At 40.6% G+C, this 23,697-nt stretch overlaps 2 protein-coding genes across 2 annotated transcripts in view; both read left to right on the top strand.

Annotated features, from left to right (window-relative positions):
* The window catches only part of Anxa7 (annexin A7), a 33,043-nt gene extending 25,510 nt beyond the window's left edge, over positions 1–7,533 (top strand). The window contains exons 8-13 of the mRNA XM_038310059.1: positions 837–950; positions 1,138–1,308; positions 3,066–3,236; positions 3,311–3,386; positions 4,776–4,888; positions 7,104–7,533. Of these exons, the coding sequence (XP_038165987.1) occupies positions 837–950; positions 1,138–1,308; positions 3,066–3,236; positions 3,311–3,386; positions 4,776–4,888; positions 7,104–7,226 (768 nt within the window). The 3' untranslated portion in view covers positions 7,227–7,533. The remainder of the gene's footprint in view (positions 1–836; positions 951–1,137; positions 1,309–3,065; positions 3,237–3,310; positions 3,387–4,775; positions 4,889–7,103) is intronic.
* Positions 7,534–11,574: 4,041 nt separating this feature from the next.
* Cfap70 (cilia and flagella associated protein 70) overlaps positions 11,575–23,697 on the top strand; it is a 68,785-nt gene continuing 56,662 nt past the window's right edge. The window contains exon 1 of the mRNA XM_038310075.1: positions 11,575–11,601. The gene's annotated coding sequence lies outside the window, so the exon portion shown is untranslated. The remainder of the gene's footprint in view (positions 11,602–23,697) is intronic.

Here is a 23,697-nt window from a genome sequence, read left to right as displayed (position 1 = left end):
GGCTACGCTCCCAACTTAACAATCATTTTTTAAACATTCATTTATTTTTGTGCAAGTCCGTGTATGTGTGCGTGGGTGTGCACATGCTGTCATACATGTGTGGGGGTCAGCAGCCGGCTCTCGCTTTCTACCACGTGGGACCCAGGGCTTGAACTCAGACCCTCATACTTGACGAAAATCTTTCACCCACTCAACGTCTCACCAGCCCTCATGTTGTTGGTTTGAATTACTCTTTTCTAATCATACTTTCTGTCTTTGTATCTGGTACAGTAGAAGAACTGCAGGAAGGACTTATGTGTTTTTAAACAGTGAATTCATCACTAAATGTAATACTCATTGTTTCATATATCACATTCAGATTTGAAATTTTGACTTTCATACTGCCAGTTCCATTTTTCCATAAGATTCAAGTGAGGGGCTTAACAGGTGGCTCAATGGCACTGGCTGCTCTTCCAGACAGCCCAGGTTCTGTTCCCTGCACCCACGCAGCAGCTCACCACCCTCTGTAACTGGGAGTGCCTACTTCTGGCCTCCACAGACGCTGCAGGCATGTGGTGCACAGACATATATGTAGGTAAGACACCCATACACCTAAAATAAAAATTATTTTAAAAAAAGAGCCTCATGTGAGATAAGATATAGAAACCCTATATATTCACAGGGTAATGGTGGCACACACCTTTAATCCCAGCACTCAGGAAACAGAAGCAGGCAGATCTACAGAGCAAGTTTCAGGATAATCAGAGCTATACAAAGAAACACTGTTTTAGAAAAAAAGGAAAGAAAAAAAAAAGAAATCAATGTTATGTACTTAATTTTCATATCTTATTAAACAGGATTTAATTAAAGATCTCAAGTCAGAGTTGAGTGGAAATATGGAAGAATTAATCCTTGCCCTGTTCATGCCTTCTACTTACTATGATGCCTGGAGTTTACGGAAAGCAATGCAGGTACTCCACCTTATTTTCTATAACTATTCTGCGTTGCTTAATATATAAAGCCTCACAAATTTTGATAATTCTGAATTGTAGTGATGTTTGAGGCAAAACATTATTTTGCGTCCTCAGAAATGTAGCTTGATCATCTTTAGAGACCATCTTTTGCTTCTGTGTAATCCCCTCCCTTCATTTCATGTAGGGAGCAGGAACTCAAGAACGTGTTTTAATAGAGATTTTGTGCACAAGAACAAATCAAGAAATTCGAGACATTGTTAGATGTTATCAATCAGAATTTGGACGAGATCTTGAAAAGGACATTAAGTCAGATACCTCAGGACATTTTGAACGTCTCCTCGTTTCCATGTGCCAGGTGAGTGTGGTATAAATGTCTGTATGTTAGTGGAGGGACCAGACTTTATCTGAGCATGTGCCCGTGAGCACACTTCATTAATAGTCAGCTCCCTGAATTATTGCTGTCACTAACAGGAACAGCACAGAGTGCAGTGAGCAGATTTCTTCGTAGTTATTGCTGAGACTGTTCTGTGCATCTGACTTTTGTAAGAAATTAGAAAATAACTTCTTTCAGATTTCATGAAATCAGAACCAGCCTGAGGCTCTGTGGCAGAGGTGTAGTTGAAAGTCCCTGTCAGCTTAGTGGTGTCCTGTCAGTTCGTGTGGACCATCGGAAGGTAGTTAGATTAAGTATGGCGGGTGTAGAGCGGTGTGCAAAGGCTGGAGATACAAAAATGAGAGGAAAATGGTCGGAAGAGCTAAATTTGAAGAGCAAAGCAAAAGAGTTAACAAGCTTTAAAAACAGCAAGAGAGGAAGACAGGTATATATGTTTAGTGCTTTAAAAAGGGATGCATGGTTCTTAATTGGGTTTATCTTTATGCAGGGTCCATGACCCATCCTTGACTTTTCTAAGGTGGGAAGAGATATAGCACAAATAATAAAAACCCAGAGACAGATATTGGGGTTCAACCTGAAGATCAGAAAAGCAAAAGCAGCCATGTCACTAGAGAGCTCTTACCTCTTTGAAATCTTGAGATTAAAAGAAAGCGAGTTTCCGTCTCATCCTGCCTTATATTCCACTCTAGTGCTGGGATTAAAGGCGTGCACCACCACCACCCTACCTCTGTGGCTAACTAGTGTGGTTTCTGGGATTAAAGGTGTGTGCAACCACTGCCTGGCCTGTATTGCTGACTAGTGTGGATGCTTTGCACTGACCTTCAGGCAAGCTTTATTTATTAAAATGCGAATGAACTATCACTACTCAGACGTTAATTCTTAGAAAACAGGAAATTACTTAAACCCAAAAAATAATTTAAAATTTTTCCTGAGCACTTTTAAAAGAATATTTCTTTTATTATTTGTGTTTTGGAGGGAGTGCTAGAGGCTGCAGTCTTGCGGACCCAGTAGGCAGGCATGCTGCCTGTGAGCTTAGGCCCCTTTTGAACACACTTTCCTGAGTTATGTCTATTTACCCATTTGTAATATGACTATACCGTTCCTCATGCCAAGTGCTCCTCAAAAGAGACTTCTTTAGCTTTTCGGTTTTTTTTTTTTTCCTTTAGATTGACTCTAGGGGTTCATACCTGCAAGGCAAACAAACTGTCTACCACTAAGCTATATCCCCAGCCCTCATAATAAATATGTGTGTACTGAAGTATACTTGCATCTGAAATCTTACATTGTCCCTTCTTAGAGTGAAATTCCTTAAGGGCAGAGACCCGGTCTCTGGTGTCCCTGTAACTCCACATAATGCCTGGTACAAAGATAACAGAAGCTTGGTATTTTACAGTTGTATAGGAATATAAATCTACAGTGTGTTTTGATCTCAAATCCCAGCGAAAGAGAGTTATAGTATTTTTTCATTTACGTGATAGTTTATATTCCATTGTTAGAGACATTTAGTTGTAATTTAGTACTTAAAGCCCTGAAACCCCTTGCTTTAGCCTTATTAAGCCATGACCATGACAAAAATCCAAAGCTAATTATAATGTAATACTGATTTGGAAGGAAAGACTTGGCAGACTTGATGCATTCACCTTCAATACGTTTCCCTATAAATTCAAAGTAGTGCACCGAGGAAAGGATTTCACTTGACTCCGGTCTTTCTCTCGCAGGGAAACCGTGATGAGAGCCAGAGTGTAAACTACCAGATGGCTCAGGACGATGCCCAGCGCCTCTATCAGGCTGGTGAGGGGAAGTTAGGGACAGATGAATCCTGCTTCAACATGATCCTCGCCACGAGAAGTTTCCCTCAGCTGAAAGCTACCATGGAGGCTTATTCCAGGGTATGAACTCTTCTGAAGATTGTGTGTCTGTCTTAAGATCTGAAAATGCTTAACTCTGTAACTTTTGTTTGCAGATGGCTAATCGAGATTTGTTAAGCAGTGTAAGCCGAGAGTTTTCTGGATATGTTGAAAGTGGTTTGAAGACCATCTGTAAGATTTTTATTTTTGTCCTTTGCCTTAATTTGTTTTTAATTGAGTGATTACAGTTAATGTAGTGTCCCTAGAATCTGTTTAGGCAGAAACCAAGTAAACCCTATATTTTATGTACAGTCCTCTGAATGTTGATGGTGTAATCAGAAGGATATTTTGTTTGTTTGCTTGAGAGTACTTGGCTTTGTTTGTATATCTTTATTGAGCACTGCAAGAAGACCTCGTGTATTGTAGTTCTTCCTCTTAACAAATGAGGAAGCCCTAAAGACTGTGAGTACTACCCCAAGACGTGGTTTTTTTAGTTAGTTTATTTATTTATTTATTGAGACAGGATCTCACTGTGTAAGCCAGGTTGGCCTTGAATTCGCAAAGATCCAGCTGCCTCTACCTCCTGATTGTATCTCCATATATAGCACACAAAACATTGTTTTGAGCCCTCAGAACACACATCCAAGTTCTTAACACAGTGAGACTATTTGGAGTTAATGTGTTTGTGGTGATCTGACACCTCGGTGTGTGGGAATTCTGTCCTCACGGATACTACAGAAATAAGGAGAGTATTACGAACTCCTTATTACTAGCTATGGAGTGCCTGAAAATGTTAATGTAATAAGCATGGCTAAAGTGACAGTCACGTACAATGTGCACCCTCTGCCATCTGCAGGAACTCACTTTGCTAAGTGACTTTCCAGCGGCCCAGTTCCAAATGCTGTTTTCAAACCTTTGTCAATCTGTTTTCTCTTAGATGATAATCATAGTTTTTTCTCAGTCAAATGGCAGTTGTTTTCGTGTGTTTATGGTGCTAGGGATTGAACCTAGGACTTACACATGCTAGAGAAGTACTCTACCACTGAGCCGTCGTGTGTGATATATATGTTACAGACGTATGCATGTCACGGCACACGTATGGAGACTAGAAGATATTTCGGTGAAGCAGTTCTAGCTTCTACTTTTAGGTGCTTTGCATTTGGGGGATTGAACTCGGGCAACTGGCCTTTTACAAGTGCTTTTCCTGCTCTAGCTGGCCCTCAAAAATATATTCTTAATGTAAAGAATTCAGATTTTTGTCATTTCTTTTAATAAGCTATTACTTAATCTGGGACTCACTTGCTATAGATCTTCATATATAAAGAAAATGTAAAGAATCTACATTAGCACATCAATAAAGAGAAAATAGATTTATCGGCTTGAGTGAACCCCCTAGAAATGAAAGTTGCCTGTCTGATTCAGCTACAAAGGTTGATACGTGCTGAGAAAAGCAAGGGGCAGAAGACCATTCACACTCTTCTTATTTCTGTGTAAAAAGTAATCACAAACAGGTTTAAATGAATCCACAGAGGTAGGCTGGCTGGCCATGCCGGCCTCCTCTGAAGCATGTCTGCCTTGCAGTGCAGTGCGCCCTAAACCGCCCCGCCTTCTTTGCTGAGCGACTCTACTGTTCCATGAAAGGCGCTGGCACAGATGACTCCACCCTGGTCAGGATCGTGGTCACTCGCAGTGAGGTGAGACAAGATGACACTTTCTCTGTCGGACTGAAGAATCAATGTTCGTGATTATAAAACCCTTAGGAATGACATACCCTCCATGTGAGGAAGGTTTTCAGTAACATTAGCCCCTCAGTGAAGACAGCAAAAAAGCTTTCCTACTTGAAAAGGCCACTGAGGAATACAGGTTTATGGGAAATTGCAAGGTGTATTTGTTTGTTTGTTTGTTTGTTTGTTAAATTTCTAAGGAGACTGGGGTCTCACTAGATTGCCAAGGCTGGCTAGGACTACAGGATGCACCATTGTGTCTGACTTGCTTTTGTAGATTTGGAACCTGGCCTGGAACTAGCTCGTGTAGCCCAGGCTGGCCTCCAACTCAGAGATCCGCCTGCCTCTGCCTCCTGAGTGCTGGGATTAAAGGCATGTGCCATCACCACCCAGCTTATTTACTGACTGATTTTTGCAGTGCTAGGACTGAAACCCAGGTACTTGTGCACACTAAGTATGGGTTCCAGTTTGTCCTTTTTTAAAAGTAAAAATACCTATCTGTTTGGATATCAATGTTAGCATCCTTGTGAATTATAAAATAATCTTTAAATTCATCAGTTTTTACTTCAATATATTGATATTCTCTCTCTCTCTCTCTCTCTCTCTCTCTCTCTCTCTCTCTCTCTCTCTCTCTCTCTCTGTGTGTGTGTGTGTGTGTGTGTGTGTATTGGGGAGGGGGGTTCAAGACAGAGTTTCTCCGTGTGTAGCCCTGGCTGTCCTGGAACTCCCTCTATAGACCAGGCTGGCCTCAAACTCACAGAGCTCCTCCTCCTTCTGCCTCCCAAGTACTGAGCCACCACTGCCCAGTTATATTTTAATTGAAAGTATACATTATTAAATAATACTATAGAAGGTAGTTTTTTTTTTTAGAAAGGCAGACAAAATTTAGGGTTTTTGTTTGTTTTTAACAGAGTTTCTCTGTGTATTCCTGGTTGTCCTAGAACTTGCTTTGTAAACTAGGCTGGTCTAGAACTCTGAGATCTGCCTGCCTCTGCCTCCCAGCTGGGGTTAAAGCCATTGACCACCTCCACCTGGGCCATTTTGACCATTTTTTAAGTGTACTGTTGCAACCGTATGGTCACGTTGTGCACTGTCACACCATCTAGAAATTTTTACATCTTGCAGAACTGAAAATCCATACTCAGGAAACAGTCACCCCTGCCTTCTGCTGTCAGCAGTTGCCACACAGCTTTCTGTCCTGTGTTGATGGCACTGGATTTATCGTGTGCTTGGAATCGTACAGCATTTTTGAGACTGGCTTCTTTGCTTAGCCTCGGCTTGGAACTCATCATGACTGCATAATTTTAAGACTGAATAACAACCCATGTTGACTGATGTTCGTCTGTTTATACATACTTGGTTTGCTTCTGCCTTTTGTGTTTTGTAAATAACGCTGCTATGAGCATGGTGTGCGCTGATCCCTTCAAGTCCCTGCTACTTCATTTGGGGATTTAGCAAGAAATGGAGTTGCTGGATGATACTGTAATTCTGTAGATCCTTTTAAAAATAACTATACTGGGGCTGGAGAGATGGCTCAGTGGTTAAGAGCATTGCCTGCTCTTCCAAAGGTCCTGAGTTCAATTCCCGGCAACCACATACTGGCTCACAACCAGCTGTAAATGAGGTCTGGTGCCCTCTTCTGGCCTGCAGACATACACACAGACAGAATATTGTATGCATAATAAATAAATAAATATTTAAAAAAAATAAAAATCACTATACTGTTTTCCACAGCAACCACTGCATGTTACATTCCCACCGGGAATGTGAAAGTGCTATCATCTCTTTGGCACCCTTACCACCACTTACTGTATTACAGGGTTTTGTACAGCTATCCTGTTGTCAGGTAATGCGTATTTTAAATGACAGTATTTGGGGCTAACAGATGAAACTGGTGTCTTGTCATCCAGGGTTTTCTAAAGCAGCAAATGAGATCTTCCCTGATAATGTAAGCAAGGGTGGCACTAGTATGAATGATAATTCTGGAACATTGCTCATTTGGTGTTTATCCTTTCCCATTCTGATTATTATGGTATTATTACACAAATAAATGCCCTGGTCTACAGAGTAAGTTCCAGCGAGGGTTTTACACGAAGGAACCCTGTCTCAAAAAAGCAAAATGAAACCCGACAACAAAAATGCATTTTCTTTGAACAGATTTTTTCTGACCTACCATTTCTTACAGATTGACCTTGTTCAGATAAAGCAGATGTTCACCCAGATGTATCAGAAGACACTAAGCACCATGATTGCCAGTGACACAAGCGGGGACTACAGAAAGCTGCTGTTGGCCATCGTTGGTCAGTGAGGGAAACTTTTGTTTCTTTAATGAATGAAACTATTCTGAGCTTATCCTTGCAAACCATGAGACCTGCATGCAGAAATGTCAGCACCACTTAACCAGAGTAGCCTTTTACTAAAGATTGTGTCAGGGTAACGTGCTTGGTTTGCACACATTGTTACTGCCTTAATTCCAATGTTCTTTTTTTCTTTGTATATCCAATCAGTGTAAAAGCCATATCAATGACGCAGTAATTTTGTGCCATTTGTAAAGCTTTATTCTCACTGCTTTTGTTTTAATCAGGATTTATTAAATAAAAATCACAACAATCTAATTCTGTGTAATGTTAAAATGTTCATTACCTGTAGTTCAAAAACTGAGAGAATGAGAATGGTGTTTTTTAAAACTGATGCCGGTCTGGTTTGATTTCAGAGCATGATTTTCAGCTCAGGAACATAAGTACTTAGAAGCCACAGTAAGTCCCATCTGACGGCTGAGGTTCCCTGGTACAGGTAGAGTGTCAGTTTCAGCTGGCAGTACTGAAGAGCTTTAGAGCCGCCTGACGTCCACTCAGATAACACAGTTTGTCCGGGAAATCTCTTAACTCTGGAGATTTCACTGGTGTTCTTGAGACTCCTTTTCTATCCCAAGGCCAGCTGTTAGGAGTGACTCCCACTGCATGGGAGGAGTGCCTTGAACACCACACAGCTCTGACGGTGGTGACCCGTGCAAGGCTGGTTGTTACATTATCTCAGTAACCAGAATGTTCCCAAGGCTCTCAGGAGCTTAGCTGAAGCACAGGAAAGCTGCCTCCCCTCCACAGTGCAGTCACTTCCGCCCTAATAGAATCATTTCTGTGTTCCTGCCTGATCGCAGTGGATGGGGAGCAAAGCTAGTGCCATTCTGTTTAATAGTCGCAGGGAAAATCACCTCAATTATGTAAGCCTCTGCTTTCCTTCCCATCTTTTTAAGAAAGATTTTGTATGTATGTGTGTTTGCCTGTGTACTTGCGTACATTGCTGGCAGAGGCCAGAAGAGGGGTTGGAAACCCTGAAACAGGTTCCAGATGCTTGTGAGTTGTCCTGTGAGTGCTGACTCCTAAACGCCCTCTGCATGACCAACATCTTTGAGATTTTTATCTTACAAGTTTATTAGACTGGAAAAGTAGAAAGCTATGGTCTGATCTTTAAGATAAACATTTAAGCAATAAGTTTGTCCCAATGATTTACAGAAACAGTAAAATGGTATAATACTTTTTTTAAACCACAGTTCTTTTGACCTAGAGTGGTAATTGTAATTTGAATCTTTAAAAAAAATTACTTATTTTTTTTTTTTTTTTTTTTTTTGTTTTTCGAGACAGGGTTTCTCTGTGGCTTTGGAGCCTGTCCTGGAACTAGCTCTGTAGACCAGGCTGGTCTCGAACTCACAGAGATCCACCTGCCTCTGCCTCCCGAGTGCTGGGATTAAAGGCGTGCACCACCATCACCCGGCTTAAAAAAAATTACTTATTCTTTATGTGTATCATTCTGTACACCCTTCAAGCCTGGGGCCTGAGGAGTCCAAAAGGGGGCAGCAGATACCCTGAAAATGGAGATACAGATGGTTGTGAGCTGCCATGTGGACACTGGGAATTGAAGCCAGGGCCTATGGAAGAGCAAGCAGTGCACTTGACCACTGAGCCATCTCTCAGCCCCAAGTTTGTTTTTCCTCAGTTGTGTATTTTGTTTTTAAAGACAGTCTTGTTTCAAAGTAGTGACTGGCTTTGAATTTGGAATCTTCCTGTCTTAACCCTTTTATGTTCTGAGATTCTAAGCATATGCTACCATATCTAGCCCCTAAGCTTAGTTGACATGTAATTGACAAAATTTAAATTTGCTTAATTTAAGCCTCACAGTATGATCTTTGATAGAACTAATTTGTGTAGTGTCTTCCATAATCAAATTCAAACTGTCATACAGAGAGAGAGAGAGAGAGAGAGAGAGAGAGAGAGAGAGAGAGAGAGAGAGAGAACTTACCATTTAAGTTTCAGGTGTGAGATGATACATCATTATGAGTTATAGTCACCACATTTCTAGAACTTAAAGTTGATAGCTTATGCCCTTGAACATCTCCCATTTCCATGGCCTTTGCCCCTAGTAACCATCAGTCTGTTAATATGAGTTCAACTATTTTATATTCCACATACTTGTAATATAAATGACTGACTTACTTAGCATTTTTGTTTTTGTGCCTGTTTGTTTTGAGACCGGGTATTATAGTGAGTCTTGGATGGCCTGGAACTTGCTGTATAGACTAGACACTGCCCTGGCAGCCTCTGCCTCCCTAGTGCTGGGTTTGAAGGTGTGCATCACCATGCTCAGCTCATCTGAATTGTTGTAAATGGTAGGATTTCCTTTCCCTTTTCATCATGTGTTTACATATCACAATTGTGTGTGTGTGTGTGCATGTATACAGTCATGTAAGTGTCTGTAAATAGCACAACATGTAGAAGTCAGAAGACATCTTTGTTTTGAGGCAGTTCCTTTTTTTAACTGCTATGCAAGCTTCTAGCTGACTCAATTTCAAGAGATTCTTCCATCTCCACTTCCCATCTTTCCATGGGAGCACTGGGATTATGAACTCTTGTGACTCGACCTCAGATCCTCACATTTAGACACAAGCACCTGTGTCATTCTTGTCCCTGCTAGACGTCTGTCTAGATGAGCACATCGCTTCACCAAGCTAGACTTGGTAGACTTGAGTGTTCTTTACCACCTTGGATTTTCTTGGCAACCTTGTTCAAAATCTGTTGGTCATAACAGCTAAGTGCATATTTCTTAACTCTCAGTTCATTTCCTTTGCTCTGGACTGTCTGTCCGTAAGCCTGGATTAATACCTTTTAAACCAGCACTTTTATTATTATGAAATGGGAAGCGTTAGTCCTCTTGTTAGTTTCTGACAAAGTCAGCAGTGGTTTTTAAAAAGGTTTATCTTATGTTTCAAATTGGGGGGGGGGGCGGTATGTGCACATGGGTGTAGGTGCCCTGGAGCTGGAGTCATAAACTTGGGACTGCTTGTCAGTTGTGATTTTGATAGCAATTGCTTAGACCCTGTCCATTTCCTTGCAGTTATACTGCTAGGCATGGTCAGTGCGGAGGCCACGCTGGTGGTATAGAGTATACTTGGAATGCACAAGAAGCATCTGGCTATGTAGCCCTAGCTAATGTGGAACTTGGTAGCATACCCCGCTGAGAATTTATTTTTTTAAGACAGGGATTCTCTGTGTAGCTTTGGAGCCTGTCCTGGAACTAGCTCTCGTAAACCAGGCTGGCCTCGAATTCGCTGCCTGCCTCTGCCTCCCGAGTGCTGGGATTAAAAGTGTGGACCACCACTGCCCGGTCTCAGCTGAGAACTTAAACATTTTATTTTTCACTTTTACCTTTGCCTGAGTGTAGACACTCACAGAGGCCAGAAGAGGTCTCTGCATTACTTGATGCTGCAGCTACAGGCACTTGTGCTGCCCATGTGGGTGCTGGGAATCAAACTTGGGGCTTCTAGCACAGCAGGAGGGGCACCTTCTTTTGTTGTTGTTGTTGTTGTTGTTGTTGTTGTTGTTGAGACAGACTTTGACTGTGTGGCCCTGGATGTCCTGGAACTTTCTCTGTAGACCAGGCTGACCTTGAACTCTCAGAGAGTCCCCTCTCTCTGCCTCCTCAGTGCTGGAATTAAAAAGGTGTGTGCCACCTGCTCCCTGCCACAGGCAGGGCTAACTGCTGAATCATCTCTCTAGATCCAACAGTAAGCATTTAAGATACAGACATTTTGAGAAAAGACCTAAGTTATTAACTTACTTTTGAAGGGAAGACTTTTATATTGTCCAGGCTAGCCTCAAATGCCTGCTCAAGCGATCCTTCCTTCTGCATCAGCCTCCCAAATAGCTGGAACTAGAAGTGAGAGCCTGGGCATCCTTTAAAATGATGTGTTCACACATATATTTAGTAAAGGCTTTTTTCTTTTCTTTTTGGTTTTTGTTTGTGGGGTTTTGTCTTTGTTTGGTTGCTATTTTGGCCTGGTCTCACTGGACTTTTTTCTTTAACAAAAGTTCCTTTTAGTTTTATTGTTCGTGTGTGCGTGCGTGCGTGCGTGTGTATGTGTGTGTATGTGTGTGTGTGTGTGTGTGTGTGTGTGTGTGTCTGTTGGTATATTGAAATCAAGAGTCGAGAAAATATAATCGAAGGGTGGAAAGTTGTACTTTCACCCAAACTTGCAAAAGGGAAGAAAAAAAAAAACCAAAACACAGTACTCAAGAGGCGTGGTTTTCAAAGCACAAGTTTGGGCTGTCATCCGCGACGGGAAAAACAAGTTCTCGCGAGAGCTAGCCGGTTGCTATAGTTACAGAAAACATAACCAGCTTCTGCCTCAGGTAAGACAGCTCCTCCGTTTCAGGGGCCTTGGGTTACTCCTCCTCCCCAGATCTTTTCTTCCAGGCCAAGGCCAGGTTGAAACTCCCGTGCTGCCAAGGCCTCTCCCACCCAGCCCAGCTGCGTCCACCATCCCGCCTCACCCAGAATGCAGGCACTGCCACCACGAGTGCACGACAAGAAATGCGCGCCTTGTTGAGAGCCAAACTTAAGCTTTTGTCCAAGGTCACGCTTACTCAGTGGGAGATGGTCCTACTTCTGGGACTGTCGAGTCAGTTCAGTGAAGTGCTTGAGACTCTTGTATGCCTAGCACCGTGAGAAAAGCCAACGAAACCCCCCTCCTCATAAACAAAACAAATGTCCCCGGAATGAGGAGTGGCTGAAAGCACAGGCGCGGTGATTGTTCCCGAATGGAGAGAATCTTCGTGGATAGGAAATGTTTAAAGTGAATGAATAGCTTTGGTTTCTGTCTTAGAAAGGACAGAAGAAAAACAAATAGGAAAGCGAAGGTTCCAAAGTGATAACGCGTACACACTGGGGAGGGACCAGCCTAAGCCAGATCATAGACCAGAGATGTTGACCTCAATGCTGAGGCTGGAGCCCGAAGTAGTAATACAGCTGAAGAATATTCTTGTGTATTCCTCTGCTTTGATCTCGATTTATTCTCACATTATGATCCAAACATACTGAAGTATTTGATTTGCTTTTTGATCTTTTTGAACCTTTCTGCCTGGAACAGCCTTCATATTAAATTATCCTTGAGGAGATTTTCCTGGTATGCCCATACACACATGCCTTCTCAGACCCGGCTAGGTCCCAGCTTCACATGTCCCTGCTCAGTGATGGCCTGGTAAGATAACAAATTGTCTGAAACTGTTTTCTTCTCTCCTGTATGGCATACAGAAAGAACGGCTTTAGTGCGTACCACCAAGTCATAACGGAAAGTTAGTTTGCACAATCCCCTGCTAGGGTACCAGTCACCGCGCTGATCCGTCTTGGTCTACTTGTACGTCTCTCTTCCTCAGTAGACTTTAAATCCCCAAGGAAAACGGGCTTACATAGTCTCCCATCCCCAGCAGTTACCCCTGTCCCCAACTTAATACAGTTTGCTCGATTAATGATTCTGACAGAAATGGAATGAATTGAATAAAAAGGAATCAAAGAGACTCAAAGTCGTGTGCTAGTCTAGCAAGGGGAGCACAAATGAACTCATTCGTATGGTACTAATTTACCAGAAGGGGCTGACATAAAAAGGCATTCCTTTTGTGTCCTACATTTGGTAAGGAAATTGCCAGTGCCACCGAGGCCCTGGAAGCGCCTGCAAGCATTTGGGTGCAGCAGAGAAGTGGGGCTCTTAGGCAGCTCCCAGACTGTAAGCCTGGAGGCTGCAAATGCTGCCCTCTTTATAGATCACCCCCCAGACAGACTTGGAGCAGTGTGTCCTCACAGCTGACTTTTCCTTTGCCTTTAAATTATTTAAATTTAAATTTTCAGTATAAAATATATAAAATTTCAGTATAAAATATGAAATTTAATTATGAAACAATGGATGTCCTTATGACAGATCCATCTGTCTGTCATTGTACTTAGGTTCCCTCCACTGTCCCTGTAGGCCCTGACTCATCCCTTCTACTCTTACCTGGAAAGACTTACATGTCTGCTCTCTCTCTCTCTCTCTCTCTCTCTCTCTCTCTCTCTCTTTCTTTCTTTTGCCAATAAAACTTTTAATGATTGAAAAACCATTAACATGATCTTGATAAATTGATCAGGAGAGCTATTTATGTATTTTGCTTTAATATAATACACTGGGCAGAATAATATTCTTTTTTTCCTTTTTTCTCATTTTTTATTAGATTTTTTAAATAAAATACCAATCCAAATTCCCACTCCCTTCCCTCCTCCCATTCCCTCCACACACCCTCCCACCCCACCCCCCTCTAATCCTCAGAGAGGGTAAGGCACATTGCTTTGTGGAAGGTCCAAGGCCCTCCCCACTACATCTAGGCTGAGCAAGGTATACATTCAAGAGAATAGGTTCCCAAAAGGCCAATACATGCAGTAAGGATAAATCCCAGTGCCACTGCCAGTGTCCCCTCAGTCTGCCCCAACCATACAACTGTCAACCACATTCAGAGGGGCTGGTTTGGTCCTATGCTTGTTCCTTTCCAGTCCAGCTGGAGTTGGTGATCTTCCATTAGCTCAGGTAAAATGTTTTAGTGGATGAACCCTTCATGGTCTTAACCTCCTTGCTCATATTCTCATTCTTTCTGCTCTTCAAATGGATCTTGGGAGCTCAGTCCAGCGCTCCAATGTGGGTCTCTGTCTCTGTTTCCATCTGTTGTTGGATGAAGGTTCTATGGTGGTATTTAAGATATTCATCAGTCTGACTACTGGGCAAGGCCAGTTTGGGCACCCTCTCCTTTATTGCTTAGGGTCTTAGCTGGGGTCATCCTTGTGGATTGCTGGGAATTTTTCTAGAGCCAGGTTTCTTGCTAACCCCATAATGGCTCCCTCAATCAAGATATCTCTTTCCTTGCTCTCATATCTATCCTTCCTCCATCTCGACTATCCCATTCCCTCAAGTTTTCCTCAATCCTCCCCTTCTTCCCTCCTGTTCCCCTTCTCTCCTTCCTTCTACCCTCGTCCCAATGTTCCCAATTTTGTCAGGCAATCTTATGTGTTTCCAATTTCCAGGTGGGTCCATATATGTTTTTCTTTGAGTTCACCTTATTATTTAGCTTCTCTAGGATCATGAACTATATAGGTTCAAGGTCCTTTGTTTATAGCTAGTATCTACTTATGAGTACATACCATATTCATTTTTTTGGATCTGTGTTACCTCACCAAATATAGTGTTTTCTAATTCCAACAATTTACATGCAAAATTCAAGATGTTGGGGCTGGAGAGATGGCTCAGTGGTTAAGAGCACTGACTGCTCTTCCCGAGGACCCAGGTTCAATTCCCAGCACCCACATGGCAGCTCACAACTGTCTGAAAATCCAGTTCCAGGGGATCTGACACCTTCACACCAATGCACACAAAATAAAGTTAAATAAACCATAAATTTAAAAAAATTCAAGATGTCATTGTTTTTTACTGCTGAGTAGTACTCTAGTGTGTAAATGTGCCACACTTTATCCATTCTTCAGCTGAAGGACATATAGGTTGTTTCCAGGTTCTGGCTATTACAAATAATGTTGCTATGAACAGAGTTGAACAAATCCTTCTGTAGTATGATTAAGCATCTTTTGGGTATATTCCCAAGAGTGATATTGCTGGATCCTGAGGTAGGTTGATTCCCAATTTTTTGAGAGATCACCACACTGACATCCAAAGGGGTTGTACCAGCTTGCATTCCCACCAGCAATGGATGAGTGTTCCCCTTACTCCACAGGGGTTGTACCAGCTTGCATTCCCACCAGCAATGGATGAGTGTTCCCCTTACTCCACATCCTTTCCAGCATAAGCTATCATTAGTGATTTTGATCTTAGCCATCTGACAGGTATAAGATGGTATATCAGAGTTGTTTTGTTTTGCATTTCCTTGATAGCTAAGGAAGTTGAACATTTCCTTAAGTATTTTTTGCCATTTAAAATTCTTCTGTTGAGAATTCTCTGTTTAGTTCAGTACCCCATTTTTAATTTGGTTATTTAGAATTTTAATGTCTAATTTCTTGAGTTTTTTTAAATATATTTTGGAGATCAGTCCTTTTTCTGATGTGGGGTTGGTGAAGATCTTTTCCCATTTAGTAGGCTGTCTTTTTGTCTTATTGACTGTGTCCTTTGCTTTACAGAAGCTTCTCAGCTTCAGGAGGTCCCATATACTTATTGTTACTCTCAGTGTTTGTGCTACTGGGGTTATATTTAGGAAGTGGTCTCCTGTGCCCATGCATTGAAGGTTATTTCCCACCTTTTCTTCTATCAGGTTCAGTGTAGTCAGATTTATATTGAGGTCTTTAATCCATTTGGACTTGAGTTTTGTACATGGTGATAGATATGGATCTATTTTCATTCTACAAGTTGACATCCAGTTATGCCAGCTCCATTTGTTGAAGATGTTTTCTTTTTTCCATTGTATAATTTTAGCTTCTTTGTCAAAAATAAGGTGTTCATAGGTGTGTGAATTAATATCTGGGTCTTCAACTCAATTCCATTGGTCGACTTCTCTGTTTTTATGCCAATACCAAGCTGTTTTCATGACTGTAGCTCTGTAATAAAGCTTGATGTCAGGGATGATGATGCCTCCAGAAGTTCCTTTATTGTATAGGATTTTTTTGGCTATCCTGGATTTTTTTTTTGGTTTTCCATATGAGGTTGATTATTGTTCTTTCAAGGTCTGAGAAAATTTGTGTTGGGATTTTGATGGGGATTGCATTGAATCTATAGATTGCTTTTGGTAGGATACCATTTTTACTATGTTGATCCTTCCTATCCAAGAGCATGGGAGTTCTTTCCATTTTCTGGTGTCTTCTTCAATTTCTTTATTCAGAGACTTAAAGTTCTTGTCATATAGGTGTTTCACTTCCTTGGTTAGTGTTACCCCAAGATATTTTATGTTATTTGTGGCTATTGTGAAAGGTGATGTTTCTCTGATTTTCTTCTCAGCTCCTTTATCATTTGTGTATAGGAGGGCTACTGATTTTTTTGAGTTGATCTTGTATTCTGCCCCCTCACTGAAGGTATTTATCAGCTGTAGGAGTTCTCTGGTAGAGTTTTTGGGGTCACATATGTACAATATCATATCATCTGCAAATAATGAAAGTTTGACTTCTTCCTTTCCAATCTGAATCCCCTTGATGTCATTTTGTTGTCTTATTGCTATTGCCAAAACTTCAAGAACTATGTTGAAGAGATATGGAGAGAGTGAACAGCTTTGTTTTGTTCCTGATTTTAGTGGAATTGCTTTGAGTTTCTCTTCATGTAATTTGATGTTAGCTGTTGGCTTGCTGTATATTGATTTTATTATATTTAGATATGATTCTTATATCTCTAATAGCTCTAAGACCTTTATTATGAGCGGGTGTTGGATTTTGTCAAATGCTTTTTCAGCATCTAATGAAATGATCATAAGGTTTTTTCTTTCAGTTTATTTATATGATAGATTACATTGATAGATTTTCATATGTTGAGCCAGCCCTACATCTCTGGGATGATGCCTACTTGATCATGATGGATGATTTTTTTATGTGTTCTTGGATTTGGTTTGCCAATATTTTCTTGAGAATTTTTGCATCGATGATCATGAGATTGGTCTGTAATTCTCTTTCTTGGTTGAGTCTTTGTGTGGTTTTGGTACCAGGGTAAATATAGCCTCATAAAAAGAGTTTGTCAATGTCCCTTCTGTTTCTATCATGTGGAACACATTGAGGAGTATAGCTATTAGCTCTTTTCAGAAGTTCTGGTAGAATTCTGCACTAAAACCATCCGGCCCTGGGCTTGGTTTGGTTGGGAGGTTTTAAATGCCAGCTTCTATTTCCTCGCAGCTTAAATTGTTCATCTGCTCTTGATTTAACTTTGGTATATGGTGTCTATCTAAAAAAATTGTCCATTTCTTTTACTTTTTCTAGTTTTGTGGAGTACAGGTTTTTGTAGTAAGACCTAATGATTCTCTGAATTTCCTTATTGTCTGTTGTTATGTCTCCCTTTTCATTTCTGATTTTGTTAATTTGGATGTTCTCTCTCTGCCTTTTGATTAGTTTGAATAAGGGTTTGTCAATCTTGATTTTCTCAAAGAATCAGCTCTTTGTTTCATTGATTCTTTGTATTGTTTTCTTTGTTTCTATTTTGCTGATTTCAGCCCTCAATTTGATTATTTCCTGTCTTCTAGGCCTCCTAGCTGAGTCTACTTCTTTTATTTTCATAGAGCTTTCGGGGGTACTGTTAAGTTACTAATGTAAGCTTTCTCCCTTTTCTTTATGTGGGCACTTAGTGCTATGAACTTTCCTCTTTGCACTGCTTTCATAGTGTCCCATAGGTTTGAATATCTTGTGCCTTCATTTTTGTTGAATTGAAGGAAGACTTTAATTTATTTCTTTATTTCTTCCTTGACCCAGGGGTGATTCAGTAGTTGATTGTTCAATTTCCATGATTTTGTAGGCTTTCTGAGAGTAGTATTGTTTTTAAATTCTAACCTTTAATCCCTAGTGATTTGGAAAGACACAGGGGGTTACTCCAATTTTTTGTATCTTTGGAGGTTTGCTCCACTGAGTATGTGATCAATTTTAGAGAAGGTTCCATGAGATGTTGAGAAGAAAGTATATTCTTTTTGTGTTTGGGTGGAATGCTCTATAGATATTTCTTAAGTCCATTTGATTAATTACATCTGTTAGTTCTCTTATTTCTCTGCTCAGTTTCTGTTTGGTTGACCTGTCCATTGGTGAGAGTGGAGTTTTGAAGTCTCCTACTAGTAGTGTGTGGGGTTTTATGTGCGATTTTAGTTTTAGTAGTGTTTCTTTTATATATGTGCTCTTGTATTGAGGGTATAGATATTCAGGATTGAGACTTCATCTTGATGAATTGTCATCCTAATATTTAACAAAATTGATTTCAGTTTGAAGTCTATATTGTTAGATATTAGGATAGCCACACCTGCATGTTTCGTAGGTCCATTTGATTGGAAAACCTTTTCCCAACTCTTTACTCTGAGGTAGTGTCTGTCTTTGAGGTTGAGGTGTGTTTCTTGTATACAGCAGAAGGCTGGATCCTGTTTTTGTATCCATTCTCTTAGCCTATGTCTTTTTATAGGTGAACTGAGTCCATTGATAATAAGCGATATTAATGACCAGTGGTTGTTAACTCTGATTATTTTTTGGTAGTAATGTTAGTGTGTTTCCCTTCTTTGTGTTATGCTGGTGGGGGGTTATAAGATGTCTGGGTTTTTGTGGGTGTGGTTAGCTTCCTTGGGTTGGGGTTTTCCTTAATGGGTTTGTGGATACGTATTGTTTAAATCTGTTTTTGTCATGGAATATCAATGGTGAAAGCTTTGCTGGGTATACTAGTCTGGGCTTGCATCCATGGTCTCTTAGTGTCTACAGCACATTTATCCAGGATCTTCTGGCTTTCATGGTTTCCATTGAGAAGTCAGGTATAATTCTGATATGTTTACCTTTATATGTTACTTGACCTTTTTCCTTTGCAGCTCTTAATATTCTTTCTTTGTTCTGTATATTTTGTGTTTTGATTATTATATGATGAGGGAATTTTTTTTTGTTTTGATCCAGTCTATTTGGTGTTCTTTAAGCTTCTTAAACCTTCATTGGCATATCCTTCTTTAAATTGGGAAGGTTTTCTTCTATAATTTTGTTGAATATATTTTCTGTGCCTTTGATCTGGGGTTCTCCTTCTTCTACCCCTGTTATTCTTGTTTGGTCTTTTTATGATGTCCCAGATTTCCTGAATGTTTTGTGTTAAGAATTTGTTTGATTTAATGTTTTCTTTGACTAATAAGTCTATCTCCTTTATAGTATCTTCAGCACCTGAGATTCTTTCTTCAATCTCTTGTATTCTGCCGGTTTAACTTGTTTCTGTAGTTCCTGTTGGTTTACCCAGATCTTCCATATCCAGAATTCCCTTGTTTTTATTTTCTTTATTACCTCTATTTCAGTCTTCAAGTCTTAAACTGTTTCTTTCACCTGTTTGGTTGTTTTTCTTAGGTTTCTTGCGTTTCTTTGAGGGATTTATTGAATTCTTCCAATTTTTGTTTGTCTTCTCATCCATTTCTTTTTTATGGTTTATGTTTTTTATTGATATTTATTGAGCTCTACCTTTTTCTCTGTTCCCCTCCCTGCCTCTCTCCTCCTCCTCTAGTCCTCCCCCAAGGTCCCCATGCTCCCAATTTACTCAGGAGATCTTGTCTTTTTCTACTTCCCATGTGGATTAGATCTGTGTAAGTCTCTCTTAGTGTCCTCATTGTTGTCTAAGTTCTCTGGGATTGTGGTTTGTAAGCTGGCTTTCTTTGTTTTATGTTTTAAAACCACGTATGAGTGAGTACATGTGATAATTGTCTTTCTGTGTCTGGGTTACCTCATTCAAAATAATGTTTTCTAGCTCCATCCATTTGCCTGCATTATTGTCATTATTTTTTTCTGTGTAATACTCCATTGTGTAAATGTACCACATTTTTCTTATCCATTCTTCAGTCAAGGGGCATTTAGGTTGTTTACAGGTTCTGGCTATGACAAACAAAGGTGCTATGAACATAGTTTAGCACATGTCCTTGTGGCACGATTGAGCATCCTTTGGATATATACCCAAAAGTGGTATTACTGGCTCTTGAGGAAAGTTGTTTCCTAATTTTCTGATAAATTGCCACACTGACATCCAAAGGGGTTGTACCAGCTTGCATTACTACCAGCAATACAGAAGCGTTCCCTTTAGTCCACAACCTCTCCAGCATAAGTTGTCATCAGTGTTTTTGATCTTGGCCATTCTTACTAGTGTAAGATGAAATCTCAGAGTTGTTTTGATTTGCATTTCTCTGATGACTAAGGGTGTTGAACATTTCCTTAAGTGTCTTTCAGCCATTTTAGATTCCTCTGTCAAGAGTTTTCTGTTTTGGTCTGGAATACATTTTTTAATTGGATTATGTGATCTTTTGGTGACCAATTTCTTGAGTTCTTTGTATATTTTGGCTATTAGAACTCTGTCTGATGTGGAGTTAGTGGAGATCTTTTCCCATTCTGTAGGCTGTTGTTTTGTCTTGTTGACCATGTCCTTTGCTTTACAGAAGTTTTTCAGTTTCAGGTGGTCCCATTTATTAATTGTTTCTCTCAGTGTCTGTGCTGCTGGGGTTCTATTTAGAAAGTGGTTCCCTGTGCCAATGCATTCAAGTGTACTTCCCAGTTTCTCTTCTGTAAGGTTCAGTGTGGCTGGCTTTATATTGAGGTTTTTGATCCATTTGTACTTGAGTTTTGTGCATGGTGATAGACAAGGGTCTATTTTCATTCTTCTACATTTGATATCCAGTTATACCAGCACCACTTTTTAAATATGCTTTCTTTTTTCCATTTGATATTTGTTGCTTCTTTATCAAAGATCAGGTGTTTGAAGATGTGTGGATTGATATCCAGGTCTTCTATTCAGTTCCATTGGTCCTCCTGTCTATTCTAACGCCAACACCAGGCTATTTTCAGTACTGTAGCTCTGTAGTAGAGTTTGAAGTCAGGGATTGTGATGCCTCCAGAAGTTCTTTTATTGTACAGGATTGTTTTGGCTATCCTGGACTTTTTGCTTTTCCATATGAAGTTGAGTACCGTATTTCAAGGTCTTAGAAGAATTTTGCTGGGATTTTGATGTGCATTGCATTGAATCTGTAGATTGCTTTTGGTAAGATTGCCATTTTTACTATGTTGATTCTGCCTACCCAATAACATGGGAGATCTTTCCACTTCCTGGTGTCTTCTTCAATTTCTTTCTTCAAAGATTTAAAGTTCCTGTCATACAAGTCTTCCACTTGTTTGGTTAGAGTTACTCCAAGATATTTTAAGCTATTTGTGGCTGTTGTGAAGGGTGTTGATTCTATGATTTCTTCCCCAGCCCTTTTATCATCTGTGTACAGGAGGGCTACTCATTTTTTTGAGTTAATCTTGTATCCTGCTACACTGCTGAAAGTGTTTATGAGTTGTAGAAGTTCCTTGGTAGAATTTTTGGGCTCACTTGTATAAACTATCATATCATCAGCAAACAGTGAGAGTTTGACTTCTTTTCCAATTTGTATCTCCTTGATCTCCCTTTGGTGTCTTATTGCTCTAGTTAGGACCTCAAGAACTATATTGAATAGATATGGAGAGAGTAGACAATCTTGTCTTATTTCTGATTTTAGTGGAATCGCTGAGAGTTTCTCTCCATTTAGTTTGATGCTGGCTGTTGGCTTGCTGTATATTGGCTTAATTATGTTTAGGTATGTTCCTTGTATCCCTGCTCTCTCCAAGACATTTCTTTAAGGGATGTTGTATTTTGTCAAAAGCTTTTTGGACATCTAATGAGATGATCATGTGGTTTTTATTTTTCAGCTTGTTTATATGGTGGATTACGTCGACAGATTTTTGTATGTTGAACCATTCCTGCATCTGTGGGATGAAGCCGACTTGGTCATGGTGGATGATGATTCTGATGTGTTCTTGGATTCAATTTGCTAGTATTTTTATTTAGTATTTTTGCATCAATGTTCATGAGTGAGATTGGTTTGTAGTTCTTTTTGTTAGTAACGTCTTTCTGTGGTTTGGTTATCAGGGTAATTGTAGCCTCATAAGAAGAGTTTGGCAATGTTCCTTCTGTTTCTATTGTGTGGAATAATTTGAGGAATATTGGTATTAGTTCTTCTTTGAAAGTCTTGTAGAATTCTGAGCTGAAACCATCTGGTTCTGGCTTATTTCATTTGGGAGACTTTTGATGACTGTTTCTATTTCTTCAGCAGTTATAGGTCTGTTTAATTTGCTTATCTGGTCTTGATTTAATTTTGGCAAGTGATATTTATCCAGAAAGTTGTCCATTTCCTTTAAGTTTTCCAATTTTGTGGAGTACAGGTTTTCAAAATATGACCTGATGAGCCTCTGCATTTCCTCTGTGTCTGTTGTTATGTCCCCCTTTTCATTTCTGATTTTGTTAATTTGGATATTCTTTCTCTGCCTTTTGGTTAGTTTGGACAAAGGTTTGTCTATTTTGTTGATTTTCTCAAAGAACTATCATTGTCTCTTTGATTCTTTGTATTGTTTTCTTTATTTCTATTTTGCTGGGATTTTGATGGGCACTCTTCCATTTCTTTAAGGGAGTTTTTCACTTCCTCTTTAAAGGTCTCCATCATTTTCATATAGTTACATTTAAAGTCATTTTCTTCTACTTCTTCTGGGTTAAGATGATCAAGTTTTCCTCTTGTGTGACCGCTGGGTACATGTGTTACCATGTTGCTTTTTAGAATGCTGGAGGAATTCTTTCATTGGCACCTGCCCATCTCTTCCTTCAAATGAGGCCAGCAGTGTCTTTGCATCTTGGTCCAATCCTTGTTGTGGCTATCTGAGTATTTGGGAGTTTTTCTTGGTCTGCTCTGTACTGTCAATGTCTGTCTCAGAAAGCCTCTGAGGTCTCTATAAACCTGCTATCTTGGTCTTCTCTCCTGGTTCACTCTTGGTGCTCTCTCTTAATCCCCTCAGTGTTGTAGCAAGTTCTTGGTCCCCTTAGTATCATAGCAAGTTCCAAGCTCTTAGTCAGGGGGTGGCTAGTAGCTTGGGGGTCCAGTGGATAGTTTTTTGTTTTGGGGGAGCCTAGACAAAGGAAACTCTCTGCTGGCTGACTAGAAAAGCTGAGGGAGTTGGGGAAGGGCTCCTGGGTTTTGTCCCACTGGGAGGTCCTAGAGAGTGGGGCATCAGGCCCTGTGGCTGTTCACTTACCTATTAAATTCCCACAGTACTGGAGCAAGCTGTGTTTCAGAGTTCCACTGAGATTGAGGCAAATAGGTGGGTTTGGGGGCGGGGTGTATCTAGTAGTTTGGATAGTGGCTGGATAGGTTGGCCGGGGGGGGGGGGGGGGGGGGGGGGGGGGGGGAGGCGGGGAGGGAGCCTAGCCACAGGAAACTCCCTGCTGGCTGGCTAGAAAAGCCAAGGGAGTTGGAGAAGGGGCCCAGGGTTTTGTTCTGCTGGGGAGTTCCTAGCCATGTGGCTGTTTACTCACTTCATAGGTCCCCTCAGTACTGGAGCAAGCTGTGTTTCAGAGTTCCACTGAGATTGCAGGCAAATAGGTGGGTTTTCACATGTCTGCTTTCATGTCATGGGTTTGGTTAAACCTAGGTTCTGCATATGAGAGGGGACATATGTTTATCTTTTTCCTTTGCATTATCCTTTTTTGTTGTTGCTGTTTTTGTTCTTGGTTTTTGGCTTTTTGAGACAAGATTTCTCTGTGTAACAGCTCTGGCTGTCCTGGAACTCACTTGGTACACCAGGCTGGCCTCGAACTCACAGAGATCTGCCTGCCTCTGCCTCCCAAGTGCTGGGATTAAAGGAATGTGCCACCACCACCCAGCTCAGTTAGCTTTCTCCACTCATACAATCTAAGATCCCCAACCCAGGGAATGGTGCCACCCACAGTAAGTCAGTCTTTTTACCTC

This window comes from Arvicola amphibius, chromosome 13 (assembly GCF_903992535.2).
Source record: "Arvicola amphibius chromosome 13, mArvAmp1.2, whole genome shotgun sequence".
Lineage (NCBI taxonomy): Eukaryota > Metazoa > Chordata > Mammalia > Rodentia > Cricetidae > Arvicola > Arvicola amphibius.
The sequence above is the reverse complement of the archived record's forward strand: the minus strand, read 5'-3'. Positions and strand labels throughout refer to the sequence as shown.